Source organism: Crocodylus porosus, unplaced genomic scaffold (assembly GCF_001723895.1).
Source record: "Crocodylus porosus isolate Cpor-Errol unplaced genomic scaffold, CroPor_comp1, whole genome shotgun sequence".
NCBI lineage: Eukaryota > Metazoa > Chordata > Crocodylia > Crocodylidae > Crocodylus > Crocodylus porosus.
Window position 1 is genome coordinate 40548670 of NW_017728949.1, and position 20996 is coordinate 40569665.

General features: G+C 38.4%; 1 protein-coding gene across 3 annotated transcripts in view; it reads left to right on the top strand.

The window, feature by feature from the left end:
• The window catches only part of ATF2 (activating transcription factor 2), an 80859-nt gene extending 72672 nt beyond the window's left edge, over positions 1 to 8187 (top strand). For all 3 annotated transcript variants that reach the window (XM_019554096.1, XM_019554097.1, XM_019554098.1), the window contains one exon: positions 1535 to 8187. In XM_019554096.1, the coding sequence (XP_019409641.1) occupies positions 1535 to 1761 (227 nt within the window). In that variant the 3' untranslated portion in view covers positions 1762 to 8187. The remainder of the gene's footprint in view (positions 1 to 1534) is intronic.
• Positions 8188 to 20996: the final 12809 nt, after the last annotated feature.

The window sequence follows — 20996 nt, forward strand, 5'->3', positions numbered from 1 at the left end:
TGTGAGTTACCAGAAAAGGCACATTAGACTATTTTAATGTGCATTAGTGAAATTGCAGTTTTTTGTGATGCTTTTAATGCGCCTTGAAATAAGCTACTGCACATTAAAGTGCGTGTGTAGACGTACCCACTGTGTACTTGTTCTTAGTTATTTTTACCATAAGATGTTCTGAATCATTTTGTGGACATTCTTTTTTTAATTCATTTTTTAATTCATACTTGCCTTTTAGTTTTTAAGCGCTCAGATAAATGCTTTGAGTTGCCATGGGAGAGTTGAGCAATACTCTAGGAACCTTGAAGTAATACAAGAAAATCTTTCATTTGTCTCAGATATTTACATCACCTTTGGTTTTCATCTGCTGAAAACTCATTGGTTTTGGATAGAGCTTATTTTGTCTGTTAAAGCAAAAAAGCTTTATTAGCTCAGCTTTTCACTTAATACTGCTTGCGTACTAATTGGGTTAATTAAAAGTAGACTCCAAAACACTTGAAGAAGGAATATTTTTTTAACTGATGAATTTCGTTAACAGAAGTTCATTTACCAGTTACCCCAGTGTAGAAAATACCTAGAGCAATATATTCATTTAAACACTTTATATGTTTATATCCATTAATCCAGTAAGAAGACTTTGTCATAATAGCTAGCTTTCCTCTTATAGTGAACTTTATCTACTCTAGATGAAAGGTTTGAGTTTATTGAAAGACTCCTTTTCATTATTGGTATTTGTCATGAGAGTAATTTGAGTAAATTATGTTGGGTAATTTATTTGAGAAATTCATCTATATGATACAGAATCCAATAAATGTTGTTGGATGTCTTATTTTTATGGACTTGTGTGTGTTATGCATTAATTAGTTAACTCTTACCAGAAAACATTCAGGTGCCGAAAAAGCAATTGAAATTTCAGTCTGTTGCTGTCGAAATTTCAGTCTGTTGAAAGAATGAGAATGTTGCGTTTTGTTGAAGTATTGTCCAACTAAGCAATAACAATTAAATGTATTACCTTTAGGGAGAATGATTTTCACAAACATCAATTATCAAATAAAGAATTATTATATTGCTGAATCACTATTCAAATGCAGTATCCTGTGCTTCTTAAAAATCTGAATCCAATTAATTCATGTAATTATAGAACAGCTGGTTGTATTTAGTCTATAAATATTGCTTAAATATGTGTGTGGGTCATTAGAATCAGGTGTTATAATCATCAGTCGCTGCATTAGGTAGAAAATCAGTCAAATGTAACAATGGTTTTAAAGATATGGGAATAATTATTTCAAAATATGACATATTTCATCAATACCCTAACCTGGTATCCATGTTTCCATTTTATAGGAACACAAACTAATACAAACTATTCCTTTATTATCAAACAAATACCAAAAGTAAACTAGAAACAAAATTGTTTTGACAAATGTCTTGCCATATACAAGCCATTAGTTTTAATTATATGGAAAATTCTTAATGTTCTCTGAGATTTTTTGTACATTTCAGGAAAATGCAAGTGAATTCTTTTTGAATCTTTTCTCCTCAGCTGCAGATAAAGATGACAGTTCTGAAGACATTTCAGTGCCAAGTAGTCCACATACAGAAGCTATTCAACATAGTTCTGTCAGCACTTCTAATGGAGTAAGTTCAACCTCCAAGGCAGAAGCAGTAGCCACATCAGTTCTCACCCAGATGGCGGACCAGAGTACAGAGCCAGTTCTTTCACAGATTGTAATGGCTCCTCCTTCCCAGTCACAGCCTTCAGGAAGTTGATTAAAAACTTGCATTACAGCAGTTTCTTAGATACATGTTTTTGACTTCAAAGGGAAATCAAGAAAAGACCAGTCTTCACCTAGGAGAAATCTGTAGCTTAAAATTATTCATTTTTAAAATTCAGATTTAAATTTGGCTTTAAAGATTGGCAGATGAAGATGAGACTGAAAAGTAGTTTCCAGTCTCTTTGCAAAAGACTGATTTTTTTAAAAATATTAGATTTACTAGTTATTTTCCGTGCTCAATGTGTAAAATGTGTGTACAGTACAATGTGGTTTATTTCATTTTTAATTTGGTTTTATTTCAACAAACATTGGGGTGAATTACTAAAGCTCATTCCCAAGACTGTGATGATAATATTGTTATGTGACATTTTATACCAAAGTTCTGCATAGTCCCTATTGACTTTATAATGTTAACAAGGTCATAAAGCACTAGGCAAGAGAAAAGACAGTAACAGTAAATTTGCTTTTAGTCTTTTTGCCTTTTTATTGTTTTGCACATTATGAGAGAAAGAACAGTGGGAGAAAATGTTTGCTTATATTATGTATAGCATTTTGTTTGGCTTTTTAACTGTTGATTTTTTTTTTAATTCATTCAACAGGGCCAGTACAGTATATGAGATACAGTACTCTTATGCACATACCTAACCTAGATGAGGGTCATTACTTATTAGATTTTTTTTTAAAACTGATATCAATTTTTTCAACACTTTTTCCTTTTTAAGGAGAGGAGCTTTACTTCTGCAATCAGAACAAAGTTCTGCAGCTAGCCTTTGTTACTAGCTTAATAGGAAACAGTAAGAAGATACTGTACAATTACAGGGATCTCAGATATGGAAGAGTTTCAAAACTAGTTTGATATTTTGTATATTTTTGAGTTGCAGACTAAGGAGTTCATTCATACATAAATATGTTCTAGATGCCAGAAAAGTCTAAAAATCCCTCTTTAAACAACGCAAGACTTTTTTTTTGTCATTGTCTTGTATTTGCAAGCTATCTTGTACTTAATTCTTGTGTAAGCACTGTCATCTTTTAGTAGCAACATTTTGATACCTTTCTTGTGGAAAAAATCAGTATCTACCGTATCTTGGAAACAATGTAATTATAATGTGATGTGTGTGGTGTGTGTGTGTGAGAATGGTTCAGTAGTTTATGCCAGCAATCTTTGCTTGAATGTTTAAAGATGCCTTCAATGTGATGCTGGCTGATAGATGATTGCAGTTTTAAAATGTTATTTACTGTGCGAACTTGGATAAACTAACATTCCATGATGTAGTTTGTTTCTGATGAGATGATTGTAGGTACAGTTTTTCTCATTATCCAATCATCTGTAGGATATTGAGTTTTTTAAATGTGCCATTATCTATTTTGATTCTGTACTCATGTTCAAACTACAGTACAAGATTTTACAGTAGGTTAAGTTGTAAAAAAAAAAAAAAAAGTAGATGTGTGCTTTCAGGTCAGAAAACTTTGTATAATAGCAAAAAAGATTCATAGTAGCAACTTCTGGCTAAGACAGGATTCCATTATGTATATAACAAAAATTTAATGCATTTATAATGGGTTATGTAGTTCATTTGCTCTTCCTTCTTCATCTACAAGTCTATGCCATCAAATTCCTTATGCGATTCAGTTTTAAATCTACATATAATTGGTAATACAGAGGAAGAACATAATTTGTATAATATACAACCGTACTATAAGAAAAACTGGACGAGTTATCTAAATTGTGTATATATCATTTCAGTGCTATAAGTGTGGAAATAATAGGATATTTTGTATTTTAAAAATAAGGAAATAATTTGAGTTAATCTCATATTTTTAAGCATTCTTACTTTAACCATTTTACATAAAAGGTATAACTTAATTACTGAAAATTTCCACAATGATGAACTCTACCTTAAGTCTGATGAGAAAGGAATTGATCTTAAAGGCACAAAATGTGAATTTTACCAGAAAGTTATACAGTCATTTCTCTTCATTGTAATTTTGGTGGACTAGATAAAGCCTCATTGTTTGTTGTTTTTTTTTATTTGCTCTCCTAAACACTACAGGTTTTTTCATTTTATTTATATAAGTGAAAGTTTTTTTAATAAAACTGTTGCGCTTGTAAAATAAGTCTACATAAGTGTGTAGGAGACATGTAAACAGTTAACGAATTTAACAGTGAGGTTGGAAAAGAACTATTATAAACCTATCTGTGGTCAACAAATAGAAACAAGTTAATAGTTGTACGCCATGAATTCCGTTTTGAGAGATATGTCACACTACTTCTGTACTTAGCATTTGGGTCTTTACATTTGACATGTTTCACAAACTGTACTGTTTTCTTTTATGTGCAGTTTGCATGAGTAAATCATCAAAGAGAATAAAATCTATCTTTAAATTATGTTCCTATTTTAATGAAATTATAACTGTTCTAAGCAGATTTCTTTCTCTGTTAATTATTGCCATTTTTAAAAAATTTTTGTAGAACCCTTACCACTGTGTATAAGAAACATCATGTAAATGTAGCAGATCATCAACTTTTTCTAGAAAAGGAGTCAAGTGTCATTCCTCTACCACTGAGACATTAGATTTTCATTCTTAGTTCTTAGATAGCAGAAATGAGTCATAAGATGACTTCTAGGTCACAGATATGGCTTAGCCTGATTCCTGGTTGGAATGCGTTCTGCAGCAAAATTTAATTTGCTTTCATATATCTCATTGATATTATTTTGTTGTTCCAAAAAGAATGTAAATCCACAACTAACCTTTGCATCTTAATGAACACAAGAGGTGTCTGGAAAATAATAGATTTGGGAAATACCACAAAAACTGTGAGCATCAGTCAGATTTAAAATGAAATGTGCTTCTTGTATTTTTTTCCAGCAAATTTGAATTGCACTTTACAAAAGCATTTCTGAAAGTAAATTGTAAATTTACATGTTCACTTGGAGTGATGCATAAAAGTATACTGACAACAGAACTAGGTATGTAATAATAGCAATGAGAAAATATACCTGGTTTAACAAATCAGTTTATATAGGTAGCATGAAATTGAAACCTCGTGTATCTAAATAAAATGAGATTTTAAATTAGGCTGAACAGGGTTTCAGATAATGTAAAACTGGTATACTTAATTTACGCCTGACTCATGACTCTATTTTGGCTAACTTTGGTTCATCTCTGTATTGATACATCCAAATTGATATTCCATCTGCTTATCTCCCTCACTAGAGAAATTACTGGAGCTACAGACATTTGCATTGTACAGTTGTAATTACCTGTATCTACAGTTGCTTCTTTGTAAAATTTCTTACTCTTTTATAATAACCGGTGTTGGCAAGGATCTCATCTACTCTCCATAGAATTAGGCCTATTCTGCATTGTTGATATATTGTTCATGGCCACAGGAGCCTTGTTTACATTAGTAGTAGGTTTCTGTGTCGCTAGCTTTTCTTGTATTCCATTTTTTAATTTGTCTGTCATAATTGTATAGGTTTTTTCCTGGTTTTAACAATCATACCTTTTCCCTGTAATCACATACGTATTTTCAGTGAGATGCGCATAAATGTTTTGTCATTGCTTGCAACCAGTGTGTGAACTGTAATTAACTAGCATTGCCACCTCATATTTCATAAAATGAGCTGTCAAAGGGAGGTTTTTTTCTAGCCTATACACCTAGAATCTGCTTGTGACACTATGAGCTGAGGTATGCTGAGAGGTATTTCTCAGCCATTATGCAAATTGGATCCATTTTTTAGGGTATTGGGGGTATCTTTGTAGAGTAAAATGCATTGTAAAGTTCAATTTTTATTTAGTTATCAGATTACCTGCAGTGACTTTGCAGCGACATGACACTTAAAGAGGTTTCAGTATGACAGTGTAGTTATTGATATGCTACAGAAATCAGGAGATTTCTTTGAATTCAGGCAGTGTGCATCTTTCCTTTACTTGTACGAGGTTATGTTCCTGAGCAAGCCCTACCCACACCTTTAACTTTGCATGCTTTTGCACAGTTTGCCAGGAAGACCACTCGGGACTTGTCCCTAGTAGCTGCTCTCAAGACCTTGGTCTTAACAGAAGGACATCTTAGGACAGACTCACTGGCATATTTCTGGGTTTGGAGTATGCAAGTGTACATGGGTGGGTTGTGAATTTGTTTGGGACCAGCCTAGCTGGCATACTTTATCACTGTGCTATATACTGTTCATACCCCCCAAAATAAAGCATGACTCTGATTTGAGGAAAGATTTTTAATCTTCCAGGTTTAGGACTGCTACTAATGTAATGGTGTCTATCCACTCTTTAAAAGGGTAACAGAAAAGGTATATAAAAACTTGATTAACTTCCACCATTGTTTTAAGACCTCCACTGTTTTAAAGTCTTTGAAGTCACTGTATTTTTTGCCATTTTTATAATAATGTTCCATATTTTACTTGTTACTCATTCATAGATTTTTTCTTCTAATTTTGTGGGGGAGGGCAGGAAGGGAATAGAAGTTCATAATTTCTTCAGGATTTTGTATGTAGCTATATAAATAATTTTTATCTTGAATAGTTTATCAGAAGAGTGTATTGAAATTTGTATGTAAGAATATTCTGTATTTGCGTGCCTAGGTAAATGGCGAACAATTTAGACAACTAGAAACTGATTAAAATGGCTAATAAGGAATCAGAAAAAGCTTGAAGTGATGAAAAAACGTTATGATTCTGGGAGCTCCTTAAACCAGTCACAACAGGTAGGAATTTGCTAGAGAGGAAAGGCTGTGGTATTTGTAGCCAGTGATGACTTGTGTGTTGGGCTAGAGAACCTGCCTGGCATTCTAACTTGCCATAGTTGTACTTAGGGGCAACACATCACACGTTTGGGAGTTGTGTCAGTTTCAGGCCGAGAAGATGAGCTCCAAGAGTGAGAATGCTGTCAGAAAGAGATCTTCAGAAAACCAGAATTACAGGTAAGCAAGTTTTCCTTATGTGCACATATGTTGCTGGGAAATGAAGTACTAAATCTTGTCTGGGGCTAGCTTGATAAATCAAAGTACAAACATAAACTATTACAGGTCCATTTACAATAGTCTATCCCCAGGTGGAGTGAACACAATGAATGTAAAAGTATGTGATAGGTCTGTTCACCTTGGAGTGACAGCATTCAAATCTTAAGTTTTATGGCACAAAATAATCACTCTGCATGATCAAGTGAGGAATTCCTTCACTTCTTTTGCAACATAGTATTGTCTAAATGCATTGTGGGTATTTTCCTCACATTTTCTGAATTACGGGTATTGGTCTATCACTAAAGGCAAGGTATTATCTTTGAAAAATTACTTCCCTGTCCAACCTACTGGCAAATTATAATTATCAAAAAACCTCTTAATTTTAAACTTCTATGATATTTAAAATGGAAAATTGCAACAAAATAATACATACAGAATTCTTAGTTTAAAAAGGCATAGGTAGAAGTAGAAGACAGGTTAAGACTGTAAAGAGGCTGAGTCTATATTTTGATCAGAAACAAATCACTTTATTCAAAGAAAGTTACATAGAGAATAAATGACCACAAACTTTACTCTACCCACTGAGCCCTATATTCCGTTCTCTGATTGTACCCTGCCCTTTCCCCTAGTATTGCTTCAGACAGTGACCTCTATGATTAATGATAATTATATTAAATTTCTTCAATATATAGTATTTATAATCATGGTCTATACATTTTGATCTTATTTTAGACAAGTTATAAGCAACCATCCATACAAATTTTTGTGTTGCAAAAGATACGCTTACCTGTTAAATGTATGGCAGCCACTCAGTGTTGCTTGTTCAGTAAAATACCAGCAGGTTAAACTTTATAGCCAGCATGGTTATGATTTCAAAATAAGAAAGAGGTTTATATTTTAGCATCCTTGTAATAGATTTTATATTTGCCATCGAGAAAAATGAAGCCTCTCAGCAGAATTATATTACAGAACTAATGATTTTTTGCTGAAAAAATAGATAATCCGGGTAAATGGAGAACAGATGCTATATATCTGTCATGGAATGATAGAAACATTTGTTAACACTGTTGATCATTTTCTTGAACATGTCCTGAATTTTAAACTGGTAAACGTGCTATTTGTATGACTTTCATATATCTGTGAGTGTATGAAATGTTTCTGCATAATGCTTCTAACAGCACTAACTTTTGAGAACACTAATCATTACATTGGTAGTAGGGAGCTTGCTCTTTTGTTTCTCCGGTTAACTGCCTAGCTCTCTCTTTGCTGCAGTATAAAAGATAAACAACTGCATTCACAGATCTGCAAAACTATTGCTGGTGCCCAATCCCAGTTAATATGGCTGCTAATTCTGTTTCTGTTCTGTCACCATAGCTGTACTTATGTCATTTTCTTCATCCTACCTATTGGATGGAAGTTCCAGTACATTAAAAAGGAAATATGTTACATTGATTGGCTCCCCTCCTTTTATTTCCCCTTCCACCTGACTTTGGAGCCATTTTCTTTACAAAAGATACCATGACGTTTATTTGTTGCTCCAGTTTGGTTCTCAGGTCTCTTTTGTGGTTCAGTGTCACTTGCCCTTCATTACATTTCTGTTATTACCAACTTCCACTGTGTTGCCAGGCGAAAGGAAGTGCATGGATATCATGTGATCAGTCTTTAGCCACCTGGGAAAGCTCATGGAAGTTGCATAAAATACTTATGGTAGTGTTAGAGTGATGTTGCCATGATGGTCTGGGAATTATGCAAGAGGTAAGGATTTCTTAGTGTGATATCTTTTATTGGATCATCTGCATAGTTGGGATAGTTAGGCAAGCTTTTGAACGCAAGACCTGATGAAGAACGTCTTGCATTTGAAATTTTGCTTAACTGTATCCCAACTCTGCAACTGGTTCAGTAAGATACCAACTTAAGAAATCTTTGCCTCTTGCATAAAATGTTTAGGCTTTGCCTGCATGAGCCTGTTGTGGCAGAAGTACATTTAAACTGATGTAGTTAAAATAGTGCAACTCCTGTATGAACACTCTTCTTTTGTATAAAAGTAACTTGTTTCACTTTAGGTTGTCAATTGGGAACAGTGATAAGTTAAACAAGAAACTATCTTAAACAGAAGCAAGACTGTCCACACAGGGATTTGGATTGGTTTTAAAAAGCTATGCAGTTACCCTACTTACTATAATTTTGCTGTCAAGATAAGGCCAAAGAAACCTAACTTGTATCCATTTTAAAAATGAACAATCTCCATTTTAAAAGCAAACAGTAAACCTGAGAAATAAAAAACTTAGTAAACACCTAGCAGCTAGTGTGGATTTATTAAGAATAAACCAGCCAACTTTATTTCTTACTTTGACAGAGTAACTAATTTTTTGAACGAAGAATTGTGGTGGACATAATATACCTGGATTACAGTAAGGTTTTTGGCACAGTGCCAAATGACATATATATTAATAAGCAAACTGGAGAAATGTGGCCTGGATGGAATTACTGTTAAGTAGATACATAACTAGTAGAATAAGGGCAAGTAAAAGAACTGTAAATGTATCCTTGTCAGAATTGATACATTTATAGTTGGGTTTAAAGTGTCATACCACAGGGGACTGCTCTGGGTCTAGTGCTGTTTACTCCTGTATCCAAATCTTTTACCAAAGGGATAGCTTACTGATCAAGTTTGCAGATAACACAAAACTGGGAAGTGTTACAAAAATTTGGAGGATAGAATTAGAATTCACAAAGTTCTTAACAATTTAGAGAACTGCACTTTATATAGAGAATGAAATGATGTTCAATTTTTTAAAAGTAAGATGCTTCACCTTGGGGTGGGGTGACCATATGTCTCAGGTTAGCCAGGACAGTCCTGGATTTCAGAGGCCAATCCAGGCCAACTGGTGAGAATTAAAATGAGTGTCCCGGAAGCGCAGGGGTGTGGAGCACAATCTGATAGGGAACAGTGCGGGGTAGCATGGCAAACCAGGCAGACATCACTGCTGCCTGCCTGCCTGCCTGGTGCACCACACCACCCCATCCTGTCCTGTCCTGCCCTGTCCTCATTTTTGCCTGTAGCAGTACTGCTGACTTGGGAGGAGGGGTGGGTGTGTCCTGGACTTCCCATTCTCCCATGTGGTCACCCTACCTAGGGAGGTAAAACTACGTGCATGAATACAAAATGGAGAGAGGAAGCTAGCAGTGTTTACTCTGGCCTTACTCCTGACTGCAGAGATGCACCTTATGGACTAACTGAATAAGGCGTGCATAAGCTTTTGTGATCCAGAGCTCACATCGTCAGATGCTATCAGTAGGTTATCAGATAGTGATTTGAATACAAAAGATAGGGAAGGAAGAAAGGGAAGTGAGGTTAGGGCTAAGAAGCAAAGAAGTTTAATGTTTCGATAGCCTGCTTTGTGCATGTCTTTTCATGGCATCTGGTAAAGCGAGGTATGGCTTATGAAAGTTTATGCATCTCTGGCTGAATTAGTCTATAAGGTGCAAATATGGAGTGGGCTTGACAGTAATACTTCTGATCAAGATCTGTAGGTTATGGTGGAACTCTCTCCAGACAAGTTCTATTTTTTTTATTTATCTGGCATCTTATTCTGCTTGGGAAGTGACATAAGTATATTCTGTAATGAGTTTTATAACCATAAAATTCTCATAGATGCAGCCCTGCTTCAAGCTAAGTATACCAGTTGTGGAAGTCCTATAGCTACTCCATACTGTGTTGATTTGCATCTGGAGACCATGAAATGCTTCATCCTCATCATCAACATTAATTATGTGACATCATAGAGGATGGTATTGGCTGGATGAAACTCCGGAAGTGCTCTATTTGTATGATAGACAGTAATGATGGTTTGTATCCTGGTGTTCAGCACTGCTTCCACCATGCGTCATGGCAACAGTTTGAAAATGGTACTGACCAACTAAACGAATTATGGGATATCAGGAAAAGATTGATGGGAGTTTAAGTTTGACCATAGGTCCTACAATTCCACTGGTTTTCAGTAGACTATCCCAAAAACACCACAAGAAAAATTCCCAAATTTATTGAGCCCAGAGGTAAAACATTACACCGTCAAATATCAGGCCAGAATGTAGTGGAGTTATTTAAAAATGCAAAGAATTACATGGATTAAATGAATTGTGAAGGAAGTATATTAAGTCAGTTTAAACATTGCCAAGTGGTTGCATCGGTTTGGTATAGTTACACAGGTATAAATGTAGTGGGAAAACTACATCAGAAAATCTCTGCTGTGTAGACAAACCCTGTGTATCCAAGCACAAGTAGCCCCGGCCTATATGCTATTTGCAGGCAAGCTAGCACAGACGTGTGTATTTGTATAGAATCCCAACACTTGATAACAGTGCGGCAGTAAACATGTTGCTCATTTGTTAAATAGTAAATGTTTGCTTTTCGTACTTTTGTTACTGTTTCCTTGGATAGCAAATTGATATTCTGCTTGCTTGGTGAATTTTGTTGAGGTTGGTGGTTACCATAAAACTGTACACTGATGTATTCCGAGAGACTTTTAGTTCCTTCAGTAGCTAAAAATTAGCTCTTCATAATTCTCCTTTTGTATCATGCCTCACTTTCCCACTTTCAGAGCTAGGGAACCTTCTGGTAGACTAGTTTAGTATTTGAACCTACTGAGAGACATTGAAGTGGCAGTTTCTGGACACTAGAAAATCATCTATATATAATTTTGAGATGCACAACAGAGAACTGCATTGCACCCCTAAATGAGGATTTATTGCACTATAAATAACTATGTAAAGATTTAGGGACTATATCAGTCATTTTCATAATACCATTTTAATTCACAATTTCCAGCATGGTTTCGAATTAAAATGATCTGATATGAGATACAATCATTCACAGGCAGAATATTTAACATCTTTGCTGATGGACAAAAATGCCTTTTTTGTGCTACTAGTTGAAATTAATTTTTACCATAAGGTAACCAGGAAATGCTACATCACATAGCCACTGGAACAATATACATTTTCCAAATTTTCCTGTTAATTTAAGAATTAACGACACGCCCCACCCCAGTGCATTTTTGTTATGCACAGTGTACTTGACAGAAACTGAAAAGAACCACGATCTAAAGAAAGATAAAAAGTGGAAGAGAAAAGTTTGTAAATTTGCTCGTAAAACAGTTTCATTAATACCTTCTTATCTGAATATGAATGGTAAATTATAAAAAAATACTTCATTTTCCACTATAACTTGCTTCCTATGACAGTAAATAAAAAAAAACAGGATTTGTTTTGTTTTTCTCTGGAGCAAAATGCCATCTAGTGGTAAGTGAAAGAGATCTTGAAGAAGTAAGTTTCTTTGTCCTAAAATTCATTAAGTTATATATATTTTGTATATTTTACTATAGTTTGCTGCAAATTATTGTTTTTTATCTGTTCTGTTGGGAAAATTCTGTATGAAGGGTACTAATCTAACGACAATGGAAATCTATTTGAAGAGTCAGATTAGATAAATTACAAATATGAATAGCAACATGAATGGAAAATGTATCTTGTCTATGCACAAAACCCTCAGAGTTCATGGGAGCTGCATCAACTTAAGTAGCTCTGTTTGTAATCCTACTTAAAGCCACAGCTTTTGTGTGTAGTCAGACAGAAAATCCATGCAGCCTTCCTTAACATACTAGTAGTTTATTGCAATTCTCTTCAGGAGGCTAGGTTTCTGTGTGGGGCGAAGTATCAGCCCTCCCCTACTCTCTGAGCATGGTCAGAACAGGATTGTCATTAGGCTACATTTTATGATCTCCGAGTCCAAAGGAAAGAATGATGGCCAAGGAGAGGGTGTATAACTTTTCCCAAATTACTCTTAATAACAGTCCTTGCTGCTGCTCCTGTTGGACTTGCTGGGTGCATCTACACGAGACACTCCTGCTGAGAATGACGAACAAGTTCTATCAAGAACAACACTTTTTTGTTACAGTGGTTGGCAACATTTTGGAGACGGGGAACATTTTAACCGAACTTAGCTCTGAGCATGGGCCACTTCCAACCCAGCCCACGAAGCTGCAGCCTGCTACCACTTCTCCCCACTGCTCAGGCAAAACCACAAAAACACCTCAGAAGCCCCGTAGCTTGGCAGGCCAGATAAAAAATGGCATGTAGGACACATCTGGTCTACAGGCCATTGGTTGCTAACCGTTGCTCTAGTAGGAGTGTTTTCCAAGGCCCCCCCATCATCACAGGAGGCAAAGGCAATCCTCTGCCTTCCAACACCTGGGATCTTTGGAAAGACTTTTTCAGACCTATTTCTTTAAATGTTTTCTCACCTGCATTCAAACCACCCTGTCCTATCTGATAGGGCCCAGGGCAAAATGCCTGGCCCTTTAGATTTGTCCCTCCAAAGCATCTAGCATTGAAAAAATGAAAGAGAATTACAGATTTCCTAGACTCATAGATTTCATAGACATTTGGGCTGGAAGGGACCCCGGAGGATCATCGAGTCCAGCCCTATACCCTATGAGTGGGAAGTCAGCAGGGATCATAGGATCCCAGCAAGATAAGCATCCACATTTGTCTTAAAGGTGTTCAGAGTGGATGCTTGAACCACCTCCGGTGGCAGTCTATTCCAAGCCTTGGGGGCTCGAACAGTAAAGAAGTTCTTTCTTATGTCCAGCCTGAATCAGTCATGGCAGAGTTTGTGACTGTTTGACCTTGTCATCCATTGGGGCGCTCTGGTGAACAGATGTTCCCCCAGATCCTGATGAGCACCCTGATAAGCTTATAGGTGGCCACCAAATCACCCCTGATCCTGTGCTTTTCCAGGCTAAGGAGCCCCATGGCTCTCAGCCTCTCATCATAAAGTCTGTTTTCCCGACCTCTGACCATGTGCGTGGCTCTCCTCTGCACTCTCTCAAGCTTCTCCACATCCTTTTTGAATTGTGGAGCCCAAAACTGGATAAAGTACTCCAGCTGTGGCCTCACCAAGGCCGAGTACAAGGGGAGAATGACATCCCGGGATTTGCTTGAGAAGCATCTATGAATGGAAGCCAGCATTTTGCTCACTTTACTAGACGCAGCATCACACTGAAGGCTCATATTCATCTTGTGGTCAATCATGACCCCCAAGTCCCTTTCATCTGTAGTGCTAACCAGCGCAGCACTGCCAAGCCTATAAGCATGCTGCAGGTTTTTCCTGCCAAGGTGGAGAACCTTGCATTTTTCAGTGCTAAGCACCATCAGGTTCTCATCTGCACATTTCATTAGCAAGAGCACTGATATTATAGGGCATTTTTACATATGCAAGTGTCACAATGACAAGCATTTTGGAAAGCACCCAGCACTGTGACACTTACGGTTGTATAAGCGGCGAAGTGTACATCAGCACTGAGAAAATGGCGGCAGCACACTTCTGAACTAAAACATACAGAAGGTGCTTTAGTTCAAAAGCACACTGCCATTTTCTGTGTGCCGACGCATGTTTCAGTGCTTATACAACTGTATTCAACACAGCACAGTGCGTGTCCGCTCCTGTGCAGAAGCGGCAGATCGATGCACGTTACGGGACCAAAAAGAATGCGTTTAAATGCCCATAGATGGCATGTATGGACTTCTGTGGCAACAGGTGCCAAAGGTGGCTTTAACTGTACTATTTGAAGACGATACTCTTTTAAAAAGTCAGATTTTGTGTACACAATGGAGTCTTTTCTGTCATTATTAAACCCACAGAGTCCCCAACTGCACATGCAGTATATGTTGATAAAAAAGAGTTCTTTTGCCAGCAGAGCTCCCTTACTTCTCCAAACAGCAATGCAGCTAATGTCTACAAAAGTTCTTTCATTGGCATGTTAAATCTGCGTTGGGGGCTTTGTTAGATTAACTCAGTTGTGTTCAACCAGCATGTCAGCACAGGTGAACACTCCTGCTGCTCACCCTGTACTGCTGCTACTCATTCCCGCTTTTGCCTGCAGATGAAGTCAGTAGGGGAGAGAAGGAGGAAGTAAACAATAACAATGCTCAGCTCTTGGTCTCCAAAACCCTATAAAAACTGTGGTAGCGGAAGGGGAAAGGCAGTAGACACTGGCCTTTGGCAGCCCCACTCATGCATGTCCATGGAGCTCTGGTACAGCACAAGACTAGCTACAGCACTCAACTTTTTTTTGGCTTTTTTTTTTTATTTCAAATAAAGCCCCACTGCACTGGAACAGAGCATGGTGCTACTCCCACCATGTCCCCAAAGCATGTGGCTCTGGAGACACTGGTAGAGTACTAGGAATTGCAGGGAGCTGAAGTAAGGTATAGTGGTAGCAGATGAGCAATATCCAATTGATACCTGAAAGAGTTTTTTAATGATCCTATATATTTTGTTTGGTCTTATTTTTGCAATGATTCTGAAGTTTAATTATTTTTTATAAAATTTAAGATGATACTACAAAATAGCAAACTTTTAACTTTGCATTAATAAACCTATCATTATTAAAAGGTATGTTTTCCTTTCTAATATTAGTTAAAATGCTTCATATTAGTTTCAAATATAGAACTATAATGTTTTCCTGTGTGGCCCTCAGCTCATTTCTGAGTGTCAGATTTGGCCCACTTGATTATAGAAACATAAAGGCGCACCACTGGCTTAACTATCAGGTGGGAGTTACAATTTTTTTACATTCCTCTAACCAAGATAGCTTTGCCAACAAAACGTTGTTGTCTAAACCAACTCACAAATACTGATAAGTAATATTTGCTGTCAGAGTTGCTTACTGCAATAAATGTTACTTGCAGTAGCTATATTCCTGGCATGCTCTTGTGGCCCTGAAGCTCTTCCATGTAAAACCTTCTAGCTGATTTAAGGTGATACCTGAAATATATTTGCAACTGGGGAAAATTTTATAAGAGTTGCCTCTATTACATATTCATAACTTTCCAAAGTACTCTCCCTTGGGTTTGTAATTCCCCATGCTTGTCTTGGGGTGAGGGGATATTTTTGAAGAATTAGAGCATCTAATCCATTAATGAATTAGCAGCACAAGCCACTTGTTAGCACAGTTTGACCACAGGGGAGCCCTTCAAACAATCTCAGCTTTCATTTTAAGACAAAAAAAAATGCACCTCCCCATTTTTTTTAAAAGAGCATTGAAAATATAATTCATATAAACCATCTGCCAGCATTGGTTGACATGGGTTAATCATGTAGTTGGGCTTCTCTGCAACAGCAAATACCAGAAAGCTAAAGCTTAAATAGTCTTCCTTTTCCATCTCATGTCACAGGAGTCATGCAAGCTTTTAAGTAAAATGCCTGGGACCTGAGCTGTCTGAGGCTATGAACCATTTTCTCTCCATTCCTCTTGAATCAGTGAATCAGTTCCATTTATCAGTCTTCACCTGGTTTAGCAATTTATTGTGATTGATTTATTTATTTATTTACATTCATGTGATGTTTTTGGGTCAGATGTTCAAGAGCAGCCTTCACATGCCTGAGCAAATGGGGGTTTGACGATCACAATATCAGATCCAAAACAAAGTTCATGGTTTATCAAGCACTTGTGATCCCCACCTTACTCTATGGAGCTGAGATACAGGCAAGAGATAGGAGACACCTCAAGTCACTACAGAAGTACCACGGACGCTGCCTGCAGAAGATCCTTCAAGTCCAGACACACCAATGTTAGCATCCTCTTGCAGGCAAACACCGTGAGCACTGAGGGATGATCATCCAACATCAACTTTGGGCCAGCTACATCATCCAGATGTCTGACTCCAGACTCACAAAGCAAGTTTTATTTTCCAGTTCAATCAAGGTGTACACTTAAGAGCAAGAAAGTGCTTCAAGGATGTCCTTAACTTGAAAAAAATGCAACACTGATATCAGCTTATGGGAGATTATTGCCCAGGACATCCCCAAATGGAGGAAAAGGCTGCTGCAAGAATCTCAGAACTTTGAAACTTTACAAAGACAACAGGAAACATAAAAACAGGAGCATTAGAAATAGTGTTTCATGGACTGAACCAAGAACCCAAAACCACCCACCCTGCATAGAAACATGTGCCTGAGTTGCAACAGAGTCAATCGATCCTGGATAGGCCTCATTGGCCATCTTCAAATTCGCAGATAAGACAATCATTCTCAACTGTGACGGATTGCCAATGATGATGTGACTGTGGTGTTTTCTCCTCGCACTGCTCGTATTTCCCAGAATAGTGGTTCATGTTACCTACTTCCACTTCAAACTGTTTTCTGCAGTGAATCTGACCCCCTGTTCCCTAAAGAGATTCTGTCAGCTGATACAAAAATGCAGTCTACTCAGGTAACAATGGTGTTTTGAAGCTTTTTGAAGACATGATACCAGCCTAATGGCCTGTGAACGGGCTGTTGACAGGATAACAAACCCTTTCACCCATTCTTACTCTTGATTTCTTGCATGTTAAGTAGATTTTACAGCAGTTAGAACCCTATAAAACAAACTCATATATATGGTATATTTAGAAGGTGGGTTTGTTGTCCTGTACAGATTCAGGCATGCTGGCAAAGTCAGACCTGAAATGTGTTAGGAAGTCAACCCTGAAATAAATAAAATCTCCGTTGTCCTAGCCAAAAATACCTGTGAAGTTAGTAGATATTGGACACTGCCCCTAACCAAGAATGCCGCCTTTCTCTGCAGTCTGATCAGCAGACCTTGTAGCTGCAGCAGAGACCCCTAATTTCCAGGTCCTTCCACAGAAGCAAGTTTTAAAGAGCATAGTGGGGGGGGGTTATTGTGTTTCGTTTTGTTCTCCCCACCCAACCCACCCACTGGCCTGTACAGCACATTCATACTGCCTTGATCTGAAACTAAAAAAGATCTTTAAGTATAAATGGTCTCTAGAATCCAAAATGTTAACGTGTCAGAGGAATGTACTGAAAACTATCAATCTTCTCGGGGGAGTAGTGCAGTTAATGTGTATTTTCTAGATGTAAATGAACTGTGCTAAACAAAGCCCTACCCAAATGAAGCCCATTCTCAGAGCACTAGAATAACATGTTCAAATTCAACACTTCAGTGCTTTCCAAGGATATCAAAACACTTTACAAGCATTAATGTATTAATTAGAGTTGCACTGATAGATCAGTCTGATATTGGATTGGCACCAATATAAAGAAAAATGATTATATTGGACATTGGTCTGATGTGGCTGATAATTGGGCCAATAACTGCCTATGTGTGCAGCCACAGTGCAGCACGTAAGCAGCGAGGAGCACAGCCTGGTCGCGTGGAGAGCTGGGTCCAGCTGGTAAGTCTGTAATGGTGGAAGGGTAGGGGGAAGGAAAGCCGTGGGGGATACAGATGCCCCTTGTGATGAGGGAGGAGTGGGGCTGGGGTAGGTGCTGGCCAGCTGGTTCCGGGGCAGGACAGGCACGTGGTGGAGCCACGGCTCATCCAGGGGGTATGGGGAGGAGGGCAGCAGCTCCCGCCACTGCGTGGTGCTAGTTTGGTCTGGGAGTGGCTTGTCCGCTCAAATGGCAGCTCCCACTGCTGCTCCTGCCACTCAACTGGGAGGGCATGGGGGGGCATGTGTTCCTGGATCTGTGGGGTGGGCCAAGTCAGGTGGGCAGGCTGCAGCTGTGGGCTGGGGCCAGGGGCCATGGGCCATTGGCCATGTTGCACTGCACTCAGAGCAGGCCCTAGCAGCGCTGGGAGTGTGGTCTGCAGCTCCAGCCCCCTCCCTCCCTTGCAGAACTGGGGGCACATGCCCACCCTGTGCCCTCCTGGAAACAGTGGCATGCAGCAGTGGGAGCCACCACCCCCCAGATAAGCTGAAGCTCCATCCCCCTGCCCCAGCTGGGCTGTGCCTACCCCAGCCCCACTCCTCCCTCACCACAGGGGGTGCTGATCTGCCCCCCCCAATGCCCCTTCCCTCCCCCCTCCCCTTTAATCACAACAGACTTACCAGCTGCACACAGCTGTATCAGGAATCGGATCGGTATCCACTGATATGCCTCCTTAAAAATCAGCTATCAGTATTGGCCCCCAAAATCTCTATCGGTGCACCCCTAGTATTAATAAGAATGTGCTCATACACTGGCTTTCATTTCTAGATCTCCATTAGCTTACAATAGAAAGGAGCGCTATTACTCCCTTCTTTGAGCCTCAAAAGGTAAGTCAGAACCAGAAAGAGAAATAGAAGCAATGTTTCCTGGTGACCTGATGAGAATCTGACTCCTTAGCTGAGAAGGGATTATTACTTGAGAGTGTACCTACTTGATAGAATGTTTTATTTTGTTTTTTCTTCAGGTAAAAGTACAATGTTTCTGGTAAAAGTACAATGTTTCTAAATAATTGTGCAATTTTCAAAAAAAAATAAAGTATTTTAGTGCAGAGTCTAATCAAAGGTTATAGCAATTTCAAAGCTGCCTGTAACTAAAGCCATTTGCTGTTCTATGAATCATCTTACTTAGTTTCCTTCTGTGTAATTATCATAAATATCTTAAAGATTGGATCACCTATGAGGTGTAATGGTCCGTTAATGCTTTTGACATTCTTAACAGGTGACATAATCTTACTTCTTTTTCTTGTACTTTAAAGACATCTTGATCAATGCTTACACGTAGGCCTATCTATGAAGAGTGAAATGAACAGATGTGGTAAGTAAACTGCTACCTGAAAACCAAAGACAGTTTTGGGGGTTTCGCTTCTCATGAATGTTGTTCTTGTAGTAATGAAGGCTCTGGGTCTGTCTGCTGATGGTGATGACACCATCCAGAGCTTGTTTCACCATTTGCTGGATGATATCCTTTCTATAAAAACATTTTTGCAAATTCCTGCCAAGCCTTGAGACAGAAAAAGGAACATTTTTTTCTAATCTTTGAAATTCACTCCCCTTCCAGTTTCAGTAGTCTACATACAAAAAGTGTTAATGCAACCAAGTTACTGGATTGATTTGTACAAGATGAGCATTTTACTTAAGGGCTTGAAAGATGAGCCTTTTATGTATATATAGAAAAGAGGTGGGGACTGAATTTTGTTTGTTTTTTTATTAGATTTATATCTTGCCCTATCCAAAGGTCTCAGAGTGATTTACTGTAAGCAAACAAACAACAGTCAGAATTCCTGAAACACCCAAACCCCAAGAACTCCAGCTACTGTCTTCCTGCCTAAAATGCCACACAAGCAAACCCTCCTGCCAATCCCAACCACACCTCCCAACTGCTAGTCGCATCCAATTGCAAGAAACCTTTTCCCATCCATTCCCAAGGGAAGGATACATCTCTCCCCCAACATCCCCACCAATACCACACCCTCTCTCCTAAAGAGGGGCTGCAGCTGTTGCTTTCCTCATCACCCCCAAAAACCCCATCTAAATCCTTCCCCTTCTTCCAGTAAACACAACTCAAATACCAAAGAACCTTAGAAAAAGTAAAAAGACCCTCCATCTCTGCCTCAGGCACTGACAAAAGGCAATGCCAAAAGGAGCCTTTAAACAGCATTTTTTGGTGGTCCCACCTAGGGAGGCATGCTAGCTTTATAGGGCCTGCAGACTGGCTGTCTGGGCTGAGCTTCAGCCCTCCCCCAGAAGGGAATGGGATAGGGAAAGGGAGTGATGGTAACAGGTTCTTCATCCCAGAGAGGACTGCAGGCTGGCCAGGACCTTCTCTTAAATGGTGGCTGAGATGGTGCAAGGATTAGATAGGAAGGATTCATCAAGGTGTGTAAGTTTCCAGACACTGCTCATTTTCCATTCCTGGTCTTCCCTGTCTTTGTCCTCTTTGGAAACTGATGTGTGGGGGTTTTTCTGCATAAATCACAACCTGCCACCTGAATTGTGCAGGTCTACATGGCTTTTGGTGACAAACTTAAGGCCAGCATAGTTACCTAAGCAGCAGCACTTAGTTTGTTCAAAGCAATACACTTCCTATAAATTCACACAGTTGGAAGTAAAAGGTCATTAAAGACATCCCATCATTCTGTCATATATGAGCTAGGCTAGCAGTAGCAGCAAAAATGGGATCCCGAGAGAGAGGTGGAACTTGAGTAAAAACCTTCTCACCAGCACAGAAGCTCTAGCTTATTGGGCACTGAACCTTCCCCTAGATACTTTTCTATTTATAAAATACAAATCCAGTGTCAGTTTCCTTGTGCCTTTTATAAAACGTAAAATTTTTACCCTTTTTAGGAAGTAGTTAAGTCAGTGAAGTCAAATTTTCCACTAATATTAAATGGTCAGTGACTAACTCTCAGGACTAGAATTTTATTGATAATTTCGGTAGAAAAAGCAGCCTAATGCAGTGCAACCAGACAAGAAGATTGGAG